Source organism: Callorhinus ursinus, unplaced genomic scaffold (genome assembly GCF_003265705.2).
Source record: "Callorhinus ursinus isolate GAN/ISIS: 27379988/994484 unplaced genomic scaffold, GSC_fseal_2.0 scaffold95, whole genome shotgun sequence".
Lineage (NCBI taxonomy): Eukaryota > Metazoa > Chordata > Mammalia > Carnivora > Otariidae > Callorhinus > Callorhinus ursinus.
In genome coordinates, this window is record NW_027397157.1 from 1,054,303 (window position 1) to 1,076,967 (window position 22,665).

At 37.9% G+C, this 22,665-nt stretch overlaps 1 protein-coding gene across 1 annotated transcript in view; it reads right to left on the reverse strand.

The window, feature by feature from the left end:
- Nucleotides 1–22,665, reverse strand: part of IL1RAPL2 (interleukin 1 receptor accessory protein like 2) — a 638,741-nt gene that overhangs the window by 540,392 nt on the left and 75,684 nt on the right. The window contains exon 4 of the mRNA XM_073888769.1: nucleotides 17,988–18,141. Coding sequence (XP_073744870.1) covers nucleotides 17,988–18,141 — 154 coding nt within the window. The remainder of the gene's footprint in view (nucleotides 1–17,987; nucleotides 18,142–22,665) is intronic.

Below are 22,665 nucleotides of genomic sequence, written 5' to 3' on the forward strand. Positions count from 1 at the left end.
CCATTATTCTGTAGCTCCCACAGATTATCTTTCCCAGAATTCCCTCTCTGAAAATACTACCACTACCACGACCCCAGGAAGCATTCTAAAGCAAGCATGATGTGGTCAGCATTTTTCCCTAGTCTATGTAATCATTCATATATACCCTTAAGGTTGGTATATAAAATTTTTAATTTAAAGTAAAAAGAGGTGGGTGGTGGCCTTCCCCCAGTATATTTAGTGACAAAAATTAGATATATGGTTGCCTGGGACCAGGGGTAAAGGAGATTAACTAAAACTTTTCAGGGGTAATAAAGTTGATTTAAAAATAAATGTATGTAAGAAAAATCTATTTAGAAGTTATTTAAATAAAACTTAAGTAAATAAAAAAATAGGTGCTGTCTTAAGCAAAGTTGAGGAATTTAATGGGAGTATATGAAAAAAGATTAGAAAATGATGTTTTAATTTACAGAATTAAATAGCGAACTACTCAGTTTATTTAAAGCAAAATTTAATTTACTCATTTCATTTACACACCACTTTATAGGAGCCTATTGTATCTTCTAAAGGCATAGGAACACTGACTAGTCTGCTAGAGACTGAGAAATCTATCAGTGACATTAGGAATTCCCTCTCAATTCATAGGTATGGAATATACAGCCAGTTTGCTTATTGTCCTAAGGAGAAGATGGAGATGAAGGGGGGAAAAAGTCGTTCTTTTTCTCCTTTGAAAACTTAATGTCTACAGGACACGTCCGACAAATGAGTACATATCAAATCCAAAATAACCCAACTCCACAGTGACTTCTCTCTTCTTTGGCTTCCCCTTCCCACCCACTCTGCCCAAATTTCCCCAACTCTGCCTGGTCTCTAGAATATTCTCCACCTTTGGGCTTCCATAGCACCCTTTGCAGACTTCTATCAAGATATTTAGCCCATTCTTGCGCTCACTGTTGGAACTTACAGGCTGGTTCAGTGAAATGGTTATTTTTCAACAAAGGAATTTATAAAGTTATATTTTCCATAGCTCAACTAAGGTACTGTTTTTATTTCATAGGTTGTTTGAACTCTCTAGCTTGCAATGTGTTATTATGAACTGTTTTATTCTATCATTGTTTGTCTTACCCTGTCTCAAGTCTTTTCTGCTCTTGAGCTGATTCCATCTGCCAATATATACATGGGGACATTTTCCTCCTTTGCAGCTCACTAAGTAAATTAGTGAGAGTAATAGTAGTAGCACTGGTAGTACTATTACTAGTGGGACTGGTCATAAGAGTAGTAAATAATAATCATAATGACAACAGCAATAACAGAAATAGCTGTCATTTACTCTGTTATCTCAAATTCTCCCAACAACTCTTTAAGACAAAGATAAACAAACATATGCAGAAACAGAGGCTCAGAGAAGTTCAATGACTTGCCCAGGGTCACTCAGTGAGTTAGTGGTAAAGAAAGAATTTTAAACCAAATCTTTCTGACTTTAAATCCTATACTCTTTCCATTCTGCCATAATTAACCTAGAACGAGGGAGGCTGCTGGGGTGATTTCCTCAGCTCTACTTCCTGGTATGCCCCTGTTAATAGGCCTTAATGTTCATGAAGATGTTCATGAAGTGATATCATCTCTGAGGAAGGTTTCATGTTTGGAGGATCAAAAAAAGCCTCTGGATTAGAAAACTGACTTATGAACCAACCAAAAGGGGATAAATATGGAGTCTGCCAAGGTTAGTTTGAAATTGTCTTCTTTTATCATAAATTCTGAGAGTTATTGAAGACTATAAGCTAATGGCTTCTGGAAAATGTCAAAAATCCCATATACTTCCACAGTTTTGCCTGAATGACTTTTGTAAACCAGATCAGCAGAACTCTCTGAAGGCCTTACATTAATTTGACTTAAATATTTCAATTATAATGAAGACATCGATTAAATCTGGCATAAAAATGCCTCTGAGGCAAGACTTGGGACTAAGCTAAAAAGGCTCTGTGGAGTGGTACAAAGCGGTAGAAAGCAGCACTGTATTAGGAAAAGCCCCAGCTTAGTTATTCCCAAACTGTCTTTGGGGCACATAAATCAACCTCTCTGGGTTCTGCTTCCTCATCTACAGAATAAGGTTATAAGATTGTATGCTCTTCTGAGTCCCTTTCAGTTCTTATCAACTCCTGAAGCTACTTCTCGTTTGCAACTGTTATTGGGTAAATCAGAAGTCTGTGTATCTAGAATTCCAAATGAGTAGAAATAAATTGATTAGTTTTTTAAAAAGGCTCTGAGAACTGGAGAATATCTGGTTACAGGACAGAATAAATACATGTTCTCTCTTGCAGAAGCTCCCAAAAAACGACATTGGCTATCTCTCCAATATCTTTCTTCCTAGCTCTCCCCACCTCCTTGACTTACACAGGCTAGTCGGTTCAATGGGGCACACCTGCAGGCCCCCAACAATCAATGCAGCAGCAACTAGCATAGTGCTTTGCAGAAAAGAGAGATTCAGAAAAATCTTACTTGAATTGAGTTAAAATGAGGAACTACAAGAAGGGAAGGTGTGAAAACCGGAGAGCACAAGGTAAGGAAAGCCTTCTGGGCTCTAACAGGCATAGATGAAGGAGCAGAGCTTATGTACATTTGTGAGGGATTTCAGTTGGAAAACAGGACCCAACGTCCAAAACCTGGACCCTATTTATCAGTTAGGAAAACGTCTAACTTTCCATGGTACATCTTCCTAAATATTCCAAGAATATGAGTTATTCTCCCTGACATTCAAAGCCCTCCAATAATCAAGTCTGTTTTGCCTATCTAACTCTACCTTTTTGTGTTCTCTAACAGTCCCCTGGCTTCACTTGGTCGCTAAACTTGAGAATGCATGAATTATAAGTTTAGGAATCAGACAGATAGCCTTCAAATACCAATTAAGTATCTTACTTGCTGTGTGATCTCGAACAAGTTACTTAACCTTGCTGAGTCTTGATTTCCTCACTAGTAAAATAGTTAACACCTATTCCACAGGGCTTTTAAGTTATCATTCAACGAGATGATAAAATTATACTAATAGTAGCTATTATTTACTGTGAACCAACTATGTACCATGTTCTATGCTCCTTTCATTGTACCACACTTAGGGACTTGTCCTCCTGTTGGGAGTAGTCCTCAGACTAAGAATTTAGAACAAGGTATCCAGAGGGTATGAAGGCACATGCTAGTCTAGGCAGAAAGTCAGCTTCAGAATAACCAGTGAGCTTATACAGCAGTTTTATCTCAACAAACCTGGGTGGGAGGAATAATGACCAGAAAGCAATGGTACAGAACGACAGGCTGTATGTATACACCAGAAGTCCAATAAAAGGGCCCTTGCAACAATCCAACTTAGCAGGCTTTTATTCAAAATTGAGGAGATCTAGCAGCAAGTTTGCATATCCCAATCTTCTCTTCCTTTGGTTTTAAAAGACTTAGGAAATTGGAAGAACCTTGAAAAGAAATTTAGAGTCACTTTTCCCAAAGTGTGGGATTGGAATGGGGAAAAGACCAGCATACCTGCTGTGTGGCCTTGGGCAAGTCATGTAACCTCCTGAGTCTGAGTTTCTTTATCTATAAGTTGTGGCCTGTTCTTTTTAGAGTTGTGGTAATGATTAGAAATAAATGTATTTAAAGTGATTAATATGGTGTCTGACATATATAATAAACAGTGACTATATTTAGTATGTTATTTTCCTCTAGCTCTGAGAGATTCAAATGTCAGCTAAATGCAGGATGTCATCTCCACATATCAGCAAAAATACAGGTACAAACATCATGCATGATATTTAACAATTTGATGAGGTTTGGAAAATCATGACAAGTGGCTTTCTTATACTGTCATAGTCCTCTGGAGGAAATATGTAATGTAAGGCCTAGAAGTTGCAGTTTGCATTGATCTCCTATAGTAATATCAGTTGCCCCACACAATTTAATACTTCATTGTAGTCTACCATACATACCATGCAGACAGCTCCAAAATTTATATTTCTATCCCAGATTTCTCCCTGAACGCCAGACTCATATATCCAACTGCCTACTCTACATCTCCTCTAGGATGTCTAATGGGTATCTCAAATAAAACATGGCCAAAACAGAACTCGAATCTTGCCACAAAAATCTTGCCTCCCTTAGTCTTCTCCATTTTAGTAAATAGCACTACTGTCTACTCTATTATTAAAACCAAAAATCTAGGAATCGTCATGAGAAAGTCCAATCATTTCTATCTCTACAGTATCTCTTGAATCTGTCCACATTTTTCTATCTCTATTACTAACACTCTAGTTCAAGCCACCATCATCATTCTTGGAGATGCTACAATAGCCTCCTAACTTGTCTCTCTGCCTCCTTCCATTTATTTTCCAGGGACTATCCAGAGGAAGATTTTTTTTTTTAATGTAAGTCAGAAGGAATGTGACATTTTCCTACTGAAAATTATTCAATGACATCCTCCTGCTCTTAGGATAAAGACCAAAACCTTCTAAGGCACTGTGTTATCTAGCTCTTGCCTACCTCCCAAATCTTATGTTGCCTTACTCTCCCCACGACTCCCTGTGATCTAGACACACTGCTCTCTTTCTGTTCCCTAAACTTGCAAAGATCTTTGGCATCTCAAAGCCAAAACATGCTATTTCCTCTGAGATTTTTTTTCCTACTTTTCGCCTAGACGGCTTTTTCTTAACCTTCAGGGTCCAGTCTCAATGTTATTTTGCTTCAATTAGACTTTCCCCAATGATCTAATTTTCAGTCTCTGTTATTTTCCTTTTTATCACTTATTGCAATTATTAATTATAGACTTATCCATGTGTTTATTTGTTTAATCTCTGTGTTTTCCCTACCCCTCTACTAACAAGCTCAATTAGAGCAGAACCATGTCTCTTAAAATAAAAGTTAACTTATTAACTCTTATAACTCTTAAAATAGAGTTCACCTCTATTCGCCCAGCCCAATGAGTATTTGATGAATGTGAAGAGAATATCAAATATACTAATTGTGGATCCAGGGTTGATAATCACAGAATTAGATAAATACTTGTTCACTTGTCTTAAAATGTTCTTTTTAACTTTTACTTCATATGATAGACAGGAGGTAAACTAATGAGTATCATGAAGATAATTTTACTGGTAAAAATATGAGGATATAGGGGTGCCTGGGTGGGTCAGTCAGTTAAGTGTCAGACTCTTGATTTCAGCTCAGGTCATGATCTCAGGTTTGTGAGATCGAGCCCCATGTTGGGTTCTGCACTGGGTGTGGAGCCTGCTTGAGATTCTCTATCTCCCTCTCCCTCTGTTCCTCCCCCAACCCCTCTAAAAAATGAGGATATAGATACTACCAGGTGTTTGATCTTAGGAGCAAGGGAGGTTAGGTGATTAAATTATGATTTTAAAAGGCTTTTATTAGAAAAATTTGAAAACCCAATTTGTAACTTTCATACCAGAGTTTATAGTGAAGCTCTGATGCCCTGATGATAAAAATTGAGCAAACAAGTCAGGGTATTGACCCAATATCTTCTGAACATAATTATTATTGCCTTTTGTAAAAATTTTTTTATTGTTATGTTATTTTTTATTTTTTTTATTTTTTAAAATTTTTATTGTTATGTTAATCACCATATATTACATCATTTGTTTTGGTGTAGTGTTCCATGATTCATTGTTTGTTCATAACACCCAGTGCTCCATGCAGAATGTGCCCTCTTTAATACCCATCACCAGGCAAACCCATCCCCCTACCCTCCTCCCCTCTAGAACCCTCAGTTTGTTTTTCAGAGTCCATCATCTTACTGCCTTTTAAATCTCATTTTCCCAGAATACACTGGAGAGAGTTATCAGACACTGTAGGTGGGCTCTGATAACAAGGATTCAAAACACACAAAACATTTAAATTAACTCATTCAACAAATATATTAAATGACTACCATATGCCAGATACACAAGTGGGGTGTTTTTCCTAACCAGTCAGACAGAATCAAAGCAACATGCCCCAGAATGGAATCAATGTTCTCTGCCTGCAGACCCATGAATATGCAGCTCATTACTCAGGCTTCTGTATCTGGTGCTTCCCAGTTACTCCTCAGGATCCCCACCAGAGCATAGTGCCAAATCACAAAGAGATTTCTAGCTATATAAAGTACACCCAGTACCAAGAAACAATTTATAGACTTGAACTGATTAATTATTTTCCTATTTGACAGCCAAAGGAGGCAATTTAACTGCCTTTATAAACCACCAGTGATGAATCATAATGACATAAGGAATTGTTGGACAGGAAAAGGCCACTCTCCTTAACATGCTTGTCCTCATGACTCATTTCCACCTCAGCTTTGTCTTAGCAGCCCTTGCTCTTGGCTCACACATCATTAAAATGTCTTGCTGGCCACAAAAGCTCATTTATAGAGACAACAATATTTGCTCTGGCCACCTTAATTGACAAATTATTCCACATGATTTCATCTCCTTGAATGAAAAAGTTTGGCCTGAAATACCTATGTATGTAGCCTTGTACTTAAGTTTGTCATAGCCCCTGGTTAACTTCCTAATTTTTTTTCAAAATTCATTCCCTGTAAATGAAGCTCACTATTAAAAATAGCAATTTGTCTTAAACCATTTGTTAGACTGCTTTCTTGTGTGTAAAATGGCTATAAGGTCATCTTTGCAAGCTTTCCAGTTATAAAAATGATGAAAATGATGCTAATCATAATAATTAATATCATTTATTGAATACCTACTATTTCCCAGATACCATTCTAAGTGATTTTCATAGATTTTCTTCACTCAACACAGCAACACCTCCCCATTTTGCATGGGGAAAAAAACTGAAGTCCAGAAGAATAAATTTTTTCTCAAAGTCACACAGCTACGGTCATACTAAGGATTTGAATCATGTTTTTCTGATTCTGAAGCAAGGTCCAAGGGAGCAAATCAAGTTTTCAGTCTTCTCTAAGAATCAAATTCTTTGTTTAGCTAAAATTTCTTAGAAACGGCTTCCTCTAGATATTTTTCTCAACAAAAGATCTTATCTATCTCCACATAAGAAAATTTGTTATAGTCAAATCAGATTACAGTACTATGAACAATATATAGTTCTATAAGGATTTACTAGTGGAAGGGGCTCAGGCTTTGAGAAAACAACCACCACCACCTGAACATTCACTCCAGTGCTGTTATTTAGTTACAGTAGGACACTGAGAAAAATTACTTAACTTCTCTGAATTTCAACTTCAACATTGGTAAAGTGGGGCTAAAATGACAACACCTCTCAGGATTTTGAGATGCTTAAATGAGATCATATATGTGAAAACTTTGTGCTTGGCTCCTAGCACCATAATTGTATGTTGTATCTAAATGTTAAGGTAATCCTTTGTATGGGAAACAATGGGATGTGGAGGACATTAATCTAATTGGTGAGACAAAACCTACACCAAGTACTTCAAGATAATTAATTATAAATTAGTGTCAGAAAGTGTGGTGAAAACTTTTGCAAAATTGCCAAGGGAATTTAGGAGAAAGAAACAGGTGACTGTAAATGAGATTAATCTGCAAAAGCTTCATGGAAGAAGTACCAAAGTACAAATGTGTCTTGGCAAAGGGGAGTGAAAGAGCATGAAGCAGGCAAGCAAGCTGGAAGGAAAGGAACTAGAGGCATTTGTTGAGCATTGTTGTGTGCAGAAGCCACGTAGGTAGTTTTTATCTGGTTGCTTTAAGAGCAAGGTTTTGGAACAAATGTGGGTTTGAATCCTAACTCTACCACTTACTATCTGTGTGATCATAGACAGGTAACTTATCCCCTCTGAGCCTCCCTTTCTTCCGTTATAAAATAAATATCTCCAAACTTCCCAGGTTGTTGTGAACTTTGACTGATTGTACAGTACAATACCTGACCCGATAAATGGTTGTCCTCTGAGCATCTGCTCCATTCTATTGGATCTGGTTCATGGCTAATCTCCACCAAGCTCCTAGTTTTCATCCTCTAGAAGGGTGGCTTGATAGAATATTCTTAGCTTGCTCAAACCACTGCTTTCAGGTTGGAGGAGAGCAAGGTAGCTGAGACTTTTACAAATGAACATAATGGACCTAGGAAAATCTGTGCCCATGAATCTTAGAAGTCTATACACCTAGGAGTCACACTGCAATTCCTTCCCAAGAAAACCCTCCCCTACCCCTAACTCAAGTCAGAGGAGTCAGCCAAGGAGTCAATGATCACCTCAGGTGATGGAAGAGAGCCACTAGAGCAGAACTGACCTGGATTGGGCACGTTTGCCATATCCTGCTGCCATGTGCTCTAACTTGCTCACCCTCAGCCCTCCAAGCTGGTCTCCTGCACAGCTACTTACGAAACAAACCCACAGGAATGAATGTTATCACAGTCCAGAGAAACTTTGCAGAGAAACAAGACCAGCTTTCTGCTAATGGGACAGTTAATAGTATTTGTTCATCTCCCTATTAGGCATAGAAACATGCAAACATTTTCCTAGGACAGAAACTGGAAATCTCTTTGACCTGTCACCAACAGGGTTAATAGATAGCCCTATGTCACAGGTTGAGGCAGGGGGAGAGCAAAAGGGGGAAAAAAGGAAAGACAAAACAACAGTGGCAGAAAAGGAAGGGAAAAAAGGTCCTCCTTCCCACTAATTTTAAGCGGACTTTTTTTTTTTCTCCTAGTCACCCAAAGTCATGAGTACAGTTGACCTTGTTTCTCGAGGGAGCAAGCAGCCACCTGCAGGGTATGAATTGTGACACTCTGGGAAAGGCCCCCCGCAGGCACTGCAAAGCTGCCAGAAATTCCCACCATTAGTCATGCCTGTGAGTTACAGAATTGAAATATCTATTAAATTGCAAATATGTTAGCTGTAAAGGGAAACATTTTGGGCCATTATCAGTCAGGAATTCTTTATTTCTTTGAGGTACTAGATTAGCCCTGGCAGAAAACAAGGATCTGAGGAGATGGGCTACAGAAAAGACAGGACATTAGGACATTTAAAAGAGTCAGAGAAGGGACAAAGATGTCATTCACAGTGGGCTGGGTAGGCTAGGAAAGGCCAGGGTCACCCAGAAAGGGAGAGGGAGGCCTAGGAGGAAAGGCAAAGGAGCTGCTACCAGCCAGTTTCGGTCATGAGATTTTTGCACCTGCGACTGTGCAAAAGAACAGTCAATTATGAAATGCACAGTCAGTCATGTGAAAGTTTCCTTAATGTGGCCAAGAACTACTGACTGCTGAGGGCTTTCCTCATTAAGTCACACAAAAGGTATAAACAAGATACATTGTCACATGATAATCAGGACACAGACATTCAGATCATGTTAACTGGATGCTCAGAACATGAAGGAGAGAGAACATATGCTAATGATTTGTTCCCCTCAGTGTTTCACATCACACTGCTTCGGGGCAGTTTCAAGGTGGGTGCTTTATCCCCAGGGCTTTTCATTTATCTGTAACACTTGAGACCAGCTTGCTTCATTATCTAAATTGCTCTTCTCTGTAAGGTGATCAATTTGCCAATACCCCTCCTGTAGTATTACATCCATAAATTGCGCCCTTCACTCTCTGCTTGGATCGACCAGTCTGCTGGATGGTGTGATTAGGATGGCTTCTGAGTGTTGTTCTCAGTTTGTCTATTAACTGCTCTCCAGGCCACTTATGTTTTTTTTTTTTTTCCCCACTCACTACTGGAGCCAAGTCTGAGCCAGTCACACAGTCATTCACTTGTTTAAAAGTGCTACTGAACCAAACTCTTTAAGGTAAAGGCCATAAAAAGGCAGCCCCCAAACTGAATTTAGCATATAGGGCATGTTTTATTTAGTCCACACAGCGATGAACAAACCAGAGATTTCCACATAAAAATCCAGACTTCTACAATCTCTTCAAAAATTAGAGGGCCTAGCAGTATTGGATCCTTAATTTCACATGACAACAGGTATATGACTCACCTGGCTTCTAGAAGCATTTGACTATAGATTAGGGCATCGCCATTTTGCTAGTTTGGATTCAGCCATCAGCAGTAAATGCTTTTCCTTTTATAGAAGGAACAGAATCACAGCTATTTCTTCTTTAAGCCAAAACCATGGGTTGGCAAATGAACATTTTATATAACAGGTTATTTCAGGGATCCTTAGACCTGAGCTCTGAAGTCACCAATTTTGGAGTCCTTCTGGGTATGCATCTCCTCTTTTTCAGGCCCAGAGCCCAGGATTAAGGAACTAAGGACAGAGTAACAATGGGATATGATAGAAAAAGCATTTTATTAGGAGTCAGAAGATGGGGGTTCTTGTTGGGGCCATGCCATTCACCAGCTGCCACCCCAGGGCAAATGGTTTAAACTCTCTGAGCCATAGGGTTTACTCTGTGGCGGGGCGTAGGTTATGTTATGTGATCATACAAGTTTAGGAAATGTCCTAAACTATATTTCATCCTCCTTTTAGAAACTGTAATACATATTAGAATATGATATGCACTGAGATGCCCTGAAATGCCTTGCAAAAAAGAAATCTGTTTAACTTTGACCTAGCAGACAAACACATTGCCACAGAACCTTTCTCTGACCCCCTCCTCTCCTTTCCTTTCTCTCTTCCAGAAATAACTGTTAACATCTCTTAGAAATGGAGCTCCACCGAACAAAGTTTACAAACACTGTTTGAAACACTATTTGTTCTAATGAAAAAAAAAATTAAAAATTTCACAGGTTCCAAAGGAAACATAATTCTATCTCTATCTGTCTGCTTTCAGAACCACATTAAGAAACCTAAATCCTATGTTCCTTGTTGCACAGAGTAGGCACCAATTTATGTGTTGACTGCTCTTTACCAACTGAATCAACATTGTGTAACTAGACTGTTCTCCATCACTTCACTTACACTAGCTTGAAATCATTATGATAACTGCAATGAACTTCACTGGAATCCATTTTTTTCTCAATATGGATTTTCATATTAATAGGGCCATTTGGCACCAAAATATAAAGCTTGGCAAATTCCATTTTCTGTACATTCTTGCTTTTCTTGGCACTATACTCTTCTTGTTTCTCTCCTGGCACCATCCTAAGCTCAGATTTAATTCTGTGTCTCATTCCTACTGATCTAATCTAAGGTGCTCACTGAGAGCTATAAGGACTAGGCTCCAAAAATGTCAAGTGTATCCTTTTTAGTGGTATCCAAATTCCAATAGGAAACTTTGAATAGTTAGTGTCCATAAAGGACATTACAGTGGAATAATGAACATTATGATCAATATTTTGACATATTTTTTCAATGTATGTAATATATATTTGGTGAATGAAATTATATGGTTTGTGCTTGGTGGTGGTTATAAAAAAGTTGTATTTGAGAGTCAGAAAGACCTAGATTCATATCTATGCTCTGCCAATTACAAAATATGTGACCTAAGGCACACCACTTCCCCTAAGTTTTCTTCCTCAATAAAATGGGGACAATAATAGTATCCACCCTCATGTGGTTGTTCTGAGGATTAAATGAGAAAATGAATGAAAAACACTAAGCACAATGTCTGCCACACAGTGAGCTCTCAATAGCTATTAGCTCTCTGGGTGCCCCTATTATGATTATTATGTAGTTGTTGGCTTACAAATCACTCCTGTTATATTATCATTACTCAGTCAGAATCTCCCTTCTGTTTCTTCCCCCAACTCTCCACCATGTCTCCACATTCCACTATTTCTCCTAAAACCACTTTCACCCCAGTGTCTCAGCATTAACAGTAGAGGCATAAAGAAACAAAGAGCCAGGGCCGAGAAAAGCCTGATTTCAAGCCTGATGTGAAATTGCTTCCTCTGTGCGTAAATAGCAACCATTCTCTACACCAGAGGAAGGTTATTTTAATAAGTTATGCAGTCTCAACGACACCTACAACAATGCATTACAGTTAGTTATAACTTGGCAAAGTGAAATTAAAAGCACTTACTGAAGCCATGCATTTGAACATCTTCACCAAAAACTGATCCCAATTTCCACTCTGTAATTTTACCAAGCTTTGTGTGTCCAGATTGTGTTGCAACTATTGCTTAAATAGTAACCTAGCAGCAAATCCTTGAAATATATCCATAGAATAAACCTCTCTTTCTAGCCATGGCATTTAGACACAAATGGATTAAGAGATTATCCTAACATGTGAAGAGTCCCAAATCTGGAACTCTAGAGCTGTTTACAATAACCAGGAGGACGGGTATTATTTTCATAGTCACCAAAGAACACATTAGTGTTTTTTCTAAATAGCCAAGTGCATTTCTAAAAAGCTGAATAAAATCATGCATTTGTGAATAATTTGCCAGGTGAATGGTGAATTATTTTCCAAATACAGTTAATTAGTGCTGGCTTCCTGCTTGTGTTCATTTTGGGATGCTCCTATAATTTATGTCTGTCTTTGACTTTCTCAAGGCAGACACTCTCCTCTAATCCCAGGAGACCCTATTACATTATCTTTCCTATCCTTTCCCACTCTTCTTCCATTATCACCTGTTCTACATTCTCACTATAATATAATCAATGTTCCCTTCTCTTCTTACCACTTCAACTAGCCCTCTGCACAAAATTCAATGTGAGAATAAAGGGAAAATATCTCTAAATTAACAAACAGCCACCTAAAATGTGCTGTGGGAAATAAAATCGTTAGCTGTTGGTATCTTTGACAAACGACCTAAACACACTGACGTACATGTCTATTTGTTGTTATACCCTTCCCTATTCATCTGCACCCTCGGAAGAAATAAAAAGAAATGTCTACAACATCACACAAGTCTGCAATAATTTATATATTAAAAGTGTTCCAGAAAAGTTGCATTTAAATCAAATCCTATTTTAATGCAGCAGGAAAGCTGGCTATTTAAAGAAATCCTAGGGTGCCTGGGTGGCTCAATTGGTTAGGTGACTGCCTTCGGCTCAGGTCATGATCCTGGAGTCCCTGGATCGAATCCCATGTCGGGCTCCCTGCTCAGCAGGGAGTCTGCTTCTCCCTCTGACCCTCCCCCCTCTCATGCTCTCTCTCTCTCTAGCTCATTCTCTCTCTCAAATAAATAAATAAAAAATCTTTAAAAAAAATAAAGAAATCCTATGACAAATTCTTTTACATGGAAAAAATAATTTCATAAACCTTCTAATTCATCAGTTTTGAATATCTGGATCTTTTTATAACTGATCTATTTAAAACAAGTAGCACCTATACACTTAAAAAACACTTGCTTTACTGAAGAAATATTTCTCAGATTTATAAATTTAAAAAGAACAGTGAGAAAATAAACTCTTAAAACGTTGATAAACTTTTAAAATTTGCATACTTACAATATATAATTTTAAAGAACCTCTCTCTACATAATTTTGTAATTAACCAATCTTATTATTTTATATTGAAATTCCTATTCGATGCCTGCCTATTGCTAAACTGAAAACAAGTATGAGTGGGTTACTTTTTATTTTTTTAAGGTTTTATTTATTTATTTGACAGAGAGAGACACAGCGAGAGAGGGAACACAAGCAGGGGGAGTGGGTAAGGGAGAAGCAGGCTTCCTGCAGAGCAGGGAGCCCGATACGGGGCTCGATCCCAGGACCCTGGGATCATGACCTGAGCCAAAGGCAGACGCTTAATGACTGAGCCACCCAGGTGCCCAAGTGGATTGTTTATAAATAATCCCAGCCTGATATTTTGAATTACGAGAGGACAAGCTGTTTAATTGTTTTGTAATACTGAACATGCAAATCACAATATAACTTAGATAAAAGTGCAAATTAGGGGCACCTAATTTGCCTCTCCCTCTGTCCCTCCCCCTACTCATGGTTTCCCTCCATCTCTCTCTTTCTCTTTCTCTCTCAAATAAATAAGTAAAACCTTTACTAGTACAAATTAAAAATAAATCTTCACAGAGCAACCTCTTGAACTTCTATACCAAGAGACCATTTTGTTTCTACATCAAGCATTTAACAGTTGAAGTATGTTAATAAATACATAAACTTGATATCTTCATATATGAATGATGACCACTGACCCAAGGATAATTTTGAATTATTTTTTCTCCAGCATGTGACACATACTCAGCATGCTTTTACTCAAATTGTAAATGAAAAATTACTGCTTCAGTGGCTGAGGCTGCTTTATTCCTACATTCCCTTGACAGATTTCCTTTGGTGACCAAGGATTTATATTTTCATGACAGCTCTTAGGAAGTTAGGTAAAACAATTTTGGGCCTATGAAAATGAGTTTGGTGTGTGTGTATGTGAACTAACATGCCCACAAGAAAATCAAACCTGTGACTGACTTCTTTTTTTTTTTAAGATTTTATTTATTTATTTGACAGAGAGAGACAGTGAGAGCAGGAACACAAGCAGGGGGAGTGGGAGAGGGAGAAGCAGGCTTCCCGCTGAGCAGGGAGCCTGATGTGGGACTCGATCCCAGGACCCTGGGATCATGACCTGAGCCGGAGGCAGACACTTAACGACTGAGCCACCCAGGCGCCCCAAGAAAATCAAACCTGTGACTGACTTCTTTAGCATTATTCTCTCAGCTACTATTTCTCAAAGCATAATCCCTGGAAGGCATACAATAGAGTTACCGGGACAAAATGGCAAGTTCCCATTCTTACTGATGTACTGAATCAGAATCCAGAGGAGAGAGATGGAACCTGTATTTAAAGAGCCTCATCTTTATCCTGCCTGGGTTCTTCCACTTGATTCTGATGTGCATTAAAGTTTGAAAACCTCTGGGAGGTAGAGTTGAGGTGAAAAATGCATACTTAACTATACTAAAAGTTTAGGGAAAGTGAGTTAACACCTTATAAAACACCCAAAAGAAACCTCAGCCACAGCAACTTTTTCTTAGAAACATTGCCAAAGGCAAGGGAAACAAGGGCAAAAATGAACTATTGGGACTTCATCAAGATAAAAAGCTCTTGCACAGCAAAGGATAAAGTCAACAAAACCAAAAGACAACTGACAGAATGGGAGAAGATATTTGCAAATGACATACCAGATTAAGGGCTAGTATCCAAAATCTATAAAGGACTTATCAAACCCAACACCCAAAGAACAACTAATCCAATCAAGAAATGGGCAAAAGACATGAACAGACATTTCTGCAAAGAAGACATCCAAATGGCCAACAGACATATGAAAAAGTGCTTAACATCACTCGGCATTAAGGAAATCCAAATCAAAATCTCAATGAGATACCACCTCACACCAGTCAGAATGGCTATAATTAACAAGTCAGGAAACGACAGATGTTGGCGAGGATGCAGAGAAAGGGGAGCCCTCCTACACTGTTGGTGGGAATGCAAGTTGGCGTAGCGACTCTGGAAAACAGTATGGAGGAGCCCCAAAAAGTTGAAAATAGAGCTACACTATGACCCAGCAATTGCACTACAGGGTATTTACCACAAAGATACAAATGTAGTGATCCGAAGGGGTATGTGTACCCCAATGTTTATAGCAGCAATGTCCACAATAACCAAACTATGGAAAGAGCCAAGATGTCCATCAACAGATGAATGGATAAAGAAGATGTGGTATACACACACACACACACACACACACACACACACACACACACACACACAATGGAATATTATGCAGCCATAAAAAATGAAAACTTGCCATTTGCAATGACGTGGATGGAACTAGAGGGTATTAGGCTAAGCAAAATAAGTCAATCAGGGAAAGACAAGTATCATATGATTTCACTGATATGAGGAATTCTTAATCTCAGGAAACAAACTGAGGGTTGCTGGAGTGATAGGGGGTGGGAGGGATGGGGTGGCTGGGTGATAGACATTGGGGAAGGTATGTGTTATGGTGAGCACCAATGAAGGGGGGGAAATTGGAGGGGGAGACAAACCATGAGAGACTATGGACTCTGAGAAACAAACTGAGGGTTTTAGAGGTGAGGGGGTTGGGGGGATGAGTTAGCCCAGTGATGGGTATTAAGGAGGGCACGTATTGCATGGAGCACAGGGTGTTATACACAAACAATGAATCATGGAACACTACATAAAAAAATAAATTAACTAATTTTTAAGAAATACCCAAAAGAAGTAGCTCTAGCTCTGTTTTTCCAGAATCTAAAAAGAAACTAAAAAAGTAAATGTACTGTCACTATAACCCATTAGGTGGGAGCATAAAAGAGGTTTGGTGTTAACTTTATTCTGGTCCAACTTAAAACCCAAGCCAAATACTATAATGCTACAAATTCTAGTAAATAATTCCTAATGGAGGTGTTCTGCAAACAACTGATAAGGATTGTGTGATTGTGGTCAAAGTGTTGATACTGCAAGGATTTGTGCATGGTCAGGTCACTTATTAATGATGTATAACTGCCTGATTGACTCTTCTCCTTGAATGAGACAGGAAGTCTAGTTCACATTGAGGAAATCAGAAATCAACCAAAAGCAGATCTTTCCTATTTGGGTTTGGCCCAATAGGGTAGTTATTGTGAAAGCTCATAGAGGAAAGGATGTGCAATACTAATTAAAAGAATAATTCAAACCTCCACAGAAGTTACTCTACAAATTCAGACTAAATAGAACTGTCATGTGTTAGGATAGAAAATGAACTAAAGTATATGTATATTAGTTTCTAATAAAATATTTTTTTAGAAATATGTATTTATTTGAGAGAGAGAGACGGACAGAAGAGTGTACAGCAGGGAGGGGCAGAGGAAGAGGGAGAGAGGAACTTAAGCAGACTCTGTGCTCAGCACGGAGCCTGATGCGGGGCTCCATCTTACAACCCTGAGATCATGACCTGAGCTGAAACCAGGAGTTGGACTCTTAACCGACTGTGCCACCCAGGTACCCCTCTAATAAAATATTTTTTATTCCTCTTCAGAATTTTGAAAAAGACAAACTGCTGACTCTTAGGGATCAAAAACTTAATTATTTAATATGCGTTACACCAATGAACTTACTCAGCAAGTGTCATTATTAGTAGACTAATTTTAACACTACCCCAAAGAGGTCAGCTAAACATATGCAAAAATAACATAGAAGGAAATCTGTATTCCTAGTTAGTGCGAATATGTTATAATTAACCAACTAGTTGATGTCAACATTACATAGTTAAACAGGTAATGCCCAAAAGCATCAGTCATAAGGTAATTAATACAATTATAATTACAATTGTCTGGATGATGTCAGATTTTACTATGGCTCAGATTTTATCCACAATACAAATGTGTGTGTGAACACTTACACACACACACACACACACACACACACCACATACATCTAAAACTTATATAAGAAGAAAAAAAATTAGGCAAGGTTTGCTCAGAAACAATAACAAGTAGATTTTTATCATGAAGTTTCTTAGGGTCTATCACACCCATCATCAGGGATAACTTTTATGGTATTAGGTCCTGTCATATGTCTCTGAAAACTACTTTCTAACATTCTCCACCAGATAAGAATATCCTGAGTTTCTCTCTTTCATTTGCTATGAGTAGAATTACTAGTTTATATTTTACTTGTACTTAAGATTTAAAGTACACACATACATACTATTTGTTTGGATTTGTTCCATTTAAGAATCACTAGAAGCACACAATAACATCAGTCATTTATGCGTAATTTTTTATAAATGATATTCTGGATGCAGTTCAAGAGGATGTCATTCCAAAAGCCCACTAGAATCTCATTCGGAGGCAGGCATTACCTACGAGAAGATTCTACATATGGGTTAAGTCAACATTCTAAAGTGGTTCCAGTATATCTTTTCTGAGATGCTTAGTAAGAGTCAATGTTATCTTGAAGAGTTAAGAACCCTTCATAAAGGCAGAAAACAGATATGCAGCAATTGGGCCCATGTTCCCTAAATCAACTGTCCATATTCCACATATAGTTTATCAGTACAACTCATTAATAGTGAGCTTTCCAACCATCTGATTTGCAGCCAATTCTAAATTCACTGCAAGTTCACTCTTTCCAGGAAGAGTTTTGGAAACTCTTTCTTCCCATAACACGTTATACTTAAAATTTCATTTGCCATAATTTGGTAGAACAAATTCTTACCTGTAACTTTCAATTCAGTTGTTCGTCTTACAAGTTTTCCTTCATATTTCAGTTCACAAGTGTAATTTCCTCCATCTTCTTCTTGAACTTCTTGGATGAGAAGAGCATTTCCTTTCTGTATTATTATACTTCTCCACATTTTGGGCTTGCATTCCTACAGAGAAAATATTTTCAAGTAAGCAAAAAATTAAAATTCTCATCAAGTCAGTACTGGCAAGTTAGTTCTTTCACTTTTTTGTGCTCTTCTCTTTGGTTTTCAAAATATATAACTAGAATTAAGTCAATGACCAGAAAAAATCACAAATGCATCTTAATGTATCTAATTTAAATATCACAACTATCAGCCCAAGAGCTACCTTAAAAGCCTGATCCCAAGTGCAGAAAGTCTTCAGAAATATTCTGCAAAAATGGAAAACATACAAACTCCCCAAAATGCAAAAGGAATATAGCAAAACCTTAAAAGTTGCTAAATATCATTATAAAGCCCTGTTGTTGTTGTTGTTGTTTTCTATTTGACAGGGATATTTCCTAAGAGTCCTAAGAGAATAGTGTTCATTTAGCAACAAAGTATACTACAAGGAAGTCTTAGGCATTATTAAAAATTCATAATAGGCTTTTACATTGGCAGTGTAGTCTAAAATAATTTTATTAATTACTTCTTATAGTTAAAAATGAACACTAATATTCCAGAGTCTCCCTCCCCATAGGCAAGAGATCCATTTGGGTGAGCAGGGGTGAGAGCAAGGGGTCAAGAAAATTAGGCTTAAGCAGTTCTCTAAAAACATAGCTAGGTAAAATAAGCACACATTTTGTTCTAGTAATGAAATGGAGAAATTATTCACTCATTTTCTGAGATAAGTGATATATGACCAGAGAATAAGATTTGGGTTTGGAAGACAAATTTTCTACACTCCTGATGGGAATGTGAGGGAGCCTTGCTACTAAGATTGTATTTTTCTAGAAAGGAATGTTTAACCCTTTTCTAGAGAGTGACAAGGACATAGCAATAACCAAGTATGTAAGAATGTTCAGCCAGGTGGCTTTGCCTTTTGGGAATTTTCTCAGACTACTTTTTAGATATGGTTCCAGTTTGTCTACCACTCATCTCAAATGCTCAACCAAAGTGGTGGCCAAAAGCTGTACAAACATCAAGAGGAGGTATAGGGGACAGCTGTGAGGGGGTGCTGAATAATCAAGGCAAAAATATTTTATCATCTAAATTCTGAATCTGTCAGTTAAGGCAATGAATAAATGATTGTGAGGCCAATGATGTAAATAATTGTTGAGAACTTTTCTCTTTTCCCACTACAGTATATACAACATCGCTTCTACCCCTCCTCCTCCTTACCCCCACTCCTGCCCTCCACACATATATCCTAAACATTCACCTAAAGGTAGAATCAGTGTTGACTCTCAATCCCCAGCTCTGTATACTTGTGTACATGTATGCACACGTGTGTGTGTGTATGTGCGTGTAAAATGATTTGAAAGAACGAGTACCCATTTAGTAGTTTCTTACTGTAACAGATTTTTTATTTTATGATAGCAGGAGTTTTGACAACAAAACACAAAAACTGGCACTTAAGTTCACAGGTATAATATTTAAGAGATATGCTTGCTTTATGTCCAATACAACTACCCACACACATTGTCAGAGAGTAAATAAAAGTAATACAATCTAGGGCATCTAGATATAAGGCTGCTTCACTCCCTAGGGTCTTTCCAAAGAACAGTTAAGGGTCTGTCTAAAATTATATTACATACCATGTCTGGCAAGGTTTATCACCTATATGAGATTTGCTTCTGAGTTAAACCTTGGGATATAAGGTTTCTGGGAAAATGAAGAAGAAAGTCTGAACAAAAAGAAAAAAAATAGTCCAGCTGCCACTATCGTCATACAATAATAATCCACAATTATTTTCGCATTGCTTCGAACTCTGATAGTCTCAGATTTCTAAAGAATCATTCTGAAGGTTATTAAACAAAAATATGGTCCCTCTGGGCATTTTGAGAGGAAAGGAAAATGAAAACTGAGCTGCTTCACTTTCACATAGCAGTGGTGGGGGTGGGAAAATGAGCCCACACACTCATTGTATTTAAAGACAAATGACTTTGTTTTCTAATGTCATTTTTGGGGAAAGTCTATCTGCAATTAGCTCTAACCATTTTCATTTTTCCCTGCACACTGCTTTGATTTCTTTTTCCCCAGGAAGTAAAATCTAAAGAGTATATAGGAGTTAGATAATAACCACTGATGAAGAACAGCCTGGAATCTTTACACATTCTTTGGGCTAGATTGAGATAGTACCAAGTGCTTTCCAAGTTACCATCTAGCCTTATAAAAGATTATTTGTACCTAATAGAGTTTTGTGGGTTTTTTAAACTGTGGCATAGGAAAATGTTATTGTCAGGTCATCTCCACCCTTCTGGAGACAATGTAGTATAGATGAAAAGGTGAACTGCAGTCAGAGCAAGACAGCTCTAGGTCAAAATCTGGGGTTCACCCAAGTTCTGTGATCTTGGGCAAATTTGTTTAAGTTCTTTAGGTATCAGTTTCTTACTCTGCATATGAGGATAACATATACTACCATGTGAGCAGCCAGAGCCCAGAGACTTGCAAAGTTTATTCGTTACGCTCTTGTTGGGCAGCACTATATATGGTGGTCACCCAGCACAGAGAATGTTTTCCGTCCCTAAACTTTCACAGTCTTGGATTATGTCTCCTCCAAACCCCTAGCTCTCTTTGGTGAAAATTGGTGCTAATGTACTAATCAGCTGAAACCAAATCTTCACTAATTGGTTAACCATCCCCAGGAACATAATACTTTAACCCACTGAAAATGTAGAACTCTAAAGGGCTACTCCAACACTAATCCTAGCAGGTGGGTAGAGAAACTATATTTTTTCAGAAAAGGATTAAAGATGACCATCCTGCCCCAACCAGCCCATCCTTTACAAAATTACTTCATTGGCTATCCCTTCACATATCTGTGTACCTATATCAAATCTCAGAAGACTTCCAGCCTTTTTACTCCAATATTTGCATCTCTCCCTTAAACTGCTGGCTGCTAGGCCTACTACTGTCATTACTTCTCTCATGTCCCCAATCTTCCTATGACCTCTTTCCTAGTGAACAGGCATAATTGCCATACCTCATTGCTCCATATCCATTTAATTTAATTTTGATGGCTTGTTAGGCAAAGAAATTTGAAACATGTAAATCAAGTCTCAAGATGGTTGTTTATCTGAGGCAAGGAAAAACCATCAAAGCCTCAAACATGAGCAGGCCCTAATATTGATACTTTAGGACCATTAAAATAAACTTCTTCAACTTGAAGGTTTTGCTGAAGGCCAGTCTTGCTGGAGGTACCTAAATTCAACAAACAGCTCCAGTTCATAGCCTAGCTGATCCCTCATAGAGCAGTTTGTTGTACAATCTCCTTGTTCAATCAAAATAATGTCAATCCTTAAAGCCCAGCTTCCTTCCCTCCCTGCCAGCCTTCCTGAGTGGCAGGTGTCACTTGCTAGTATTTACTAGGTTGGGAGCCCAGAATGTTCAATAGAAACATCTGTTGACCAAGTTTCTTGAAGTAACCTGTTGCTAGCCACGTTTGGATGTTGGAATTTCCACCCTGAAATATTCACAGTACATTTCTGAGATATCATCATTATACAAACAGGTATTTTTGAATCAGTTTGATTTGTGGTCATGGTTATTTCAGTGTTTTTCAGAGCATAGAACTCATTTCTCATGGTAAGAACACCAGGAAAATTTATTTAAATATTTATTCTGATTCTGCAGTTCAGACACAAAGTAGTTGTACAACCATAAACCAATCATGTAATCTCTGGTCCTCAAGGTACTTTTGCTCAAATACCTAATACTCATGCACTCAGACCCAATTTCTCTCCTTTCCCCTAGAGACTGGACTATTTCATAGAGCATCTAGGCATCTGCCTAGCAATCTAGGGAACCTGAACTATCTTTAATTTAAAGATGGAAGACATAGGAGCACAATTGTAAATTAAGTATCAACTTGGCTCTTTTCATCCTTACCTCTATTCCAAATTCACAGGATAACAAACTTCAGAAAGTCTTTTCCCTCTCTAGGTCTATTTCTCTTTCTCTCTTCACAGTCCTAATGTCAAAGTTGGTACCCCACAGTGTTAAAGTATAAGTTCTAGACTCAAATACTTGGGTTGGAATACCGAGTTGTATGTTCCTAAGCATGCCCCTTAGTTGATCTAAAAGCCTCAGTTTTTTCACCTATTAAAAAAAGTGGTGATACTAATATTTACCAATATGGGTGATTATAAGGATTAAATGAGGTAATGTATATAAGTGTTCTGTAATATAGAGCATCATATGCTAAAAACAATAAATATTAACTACTATTCTGTTATTATTATCACTCTCATTACTCTGCTTTCAGATTACATACACATCTATTATGACATGTTAATGACTGTCAGGAATTAATGTGATTCACATTTCTACAGGGGTCTGGAGACAATCCAAAACACAATCCAAAGTTATAATTCATTTTTTTTAAATTTCATTTATTTATTTATTTTAGAGAGTACATGTGCATGCATTGAGAGCAGGGGGAGGGACAGAGGGACAGGAAGGGAGAGGGAGAAAATCTCAAGCAGACTCTGTGCTGAGCACACAGCCTAG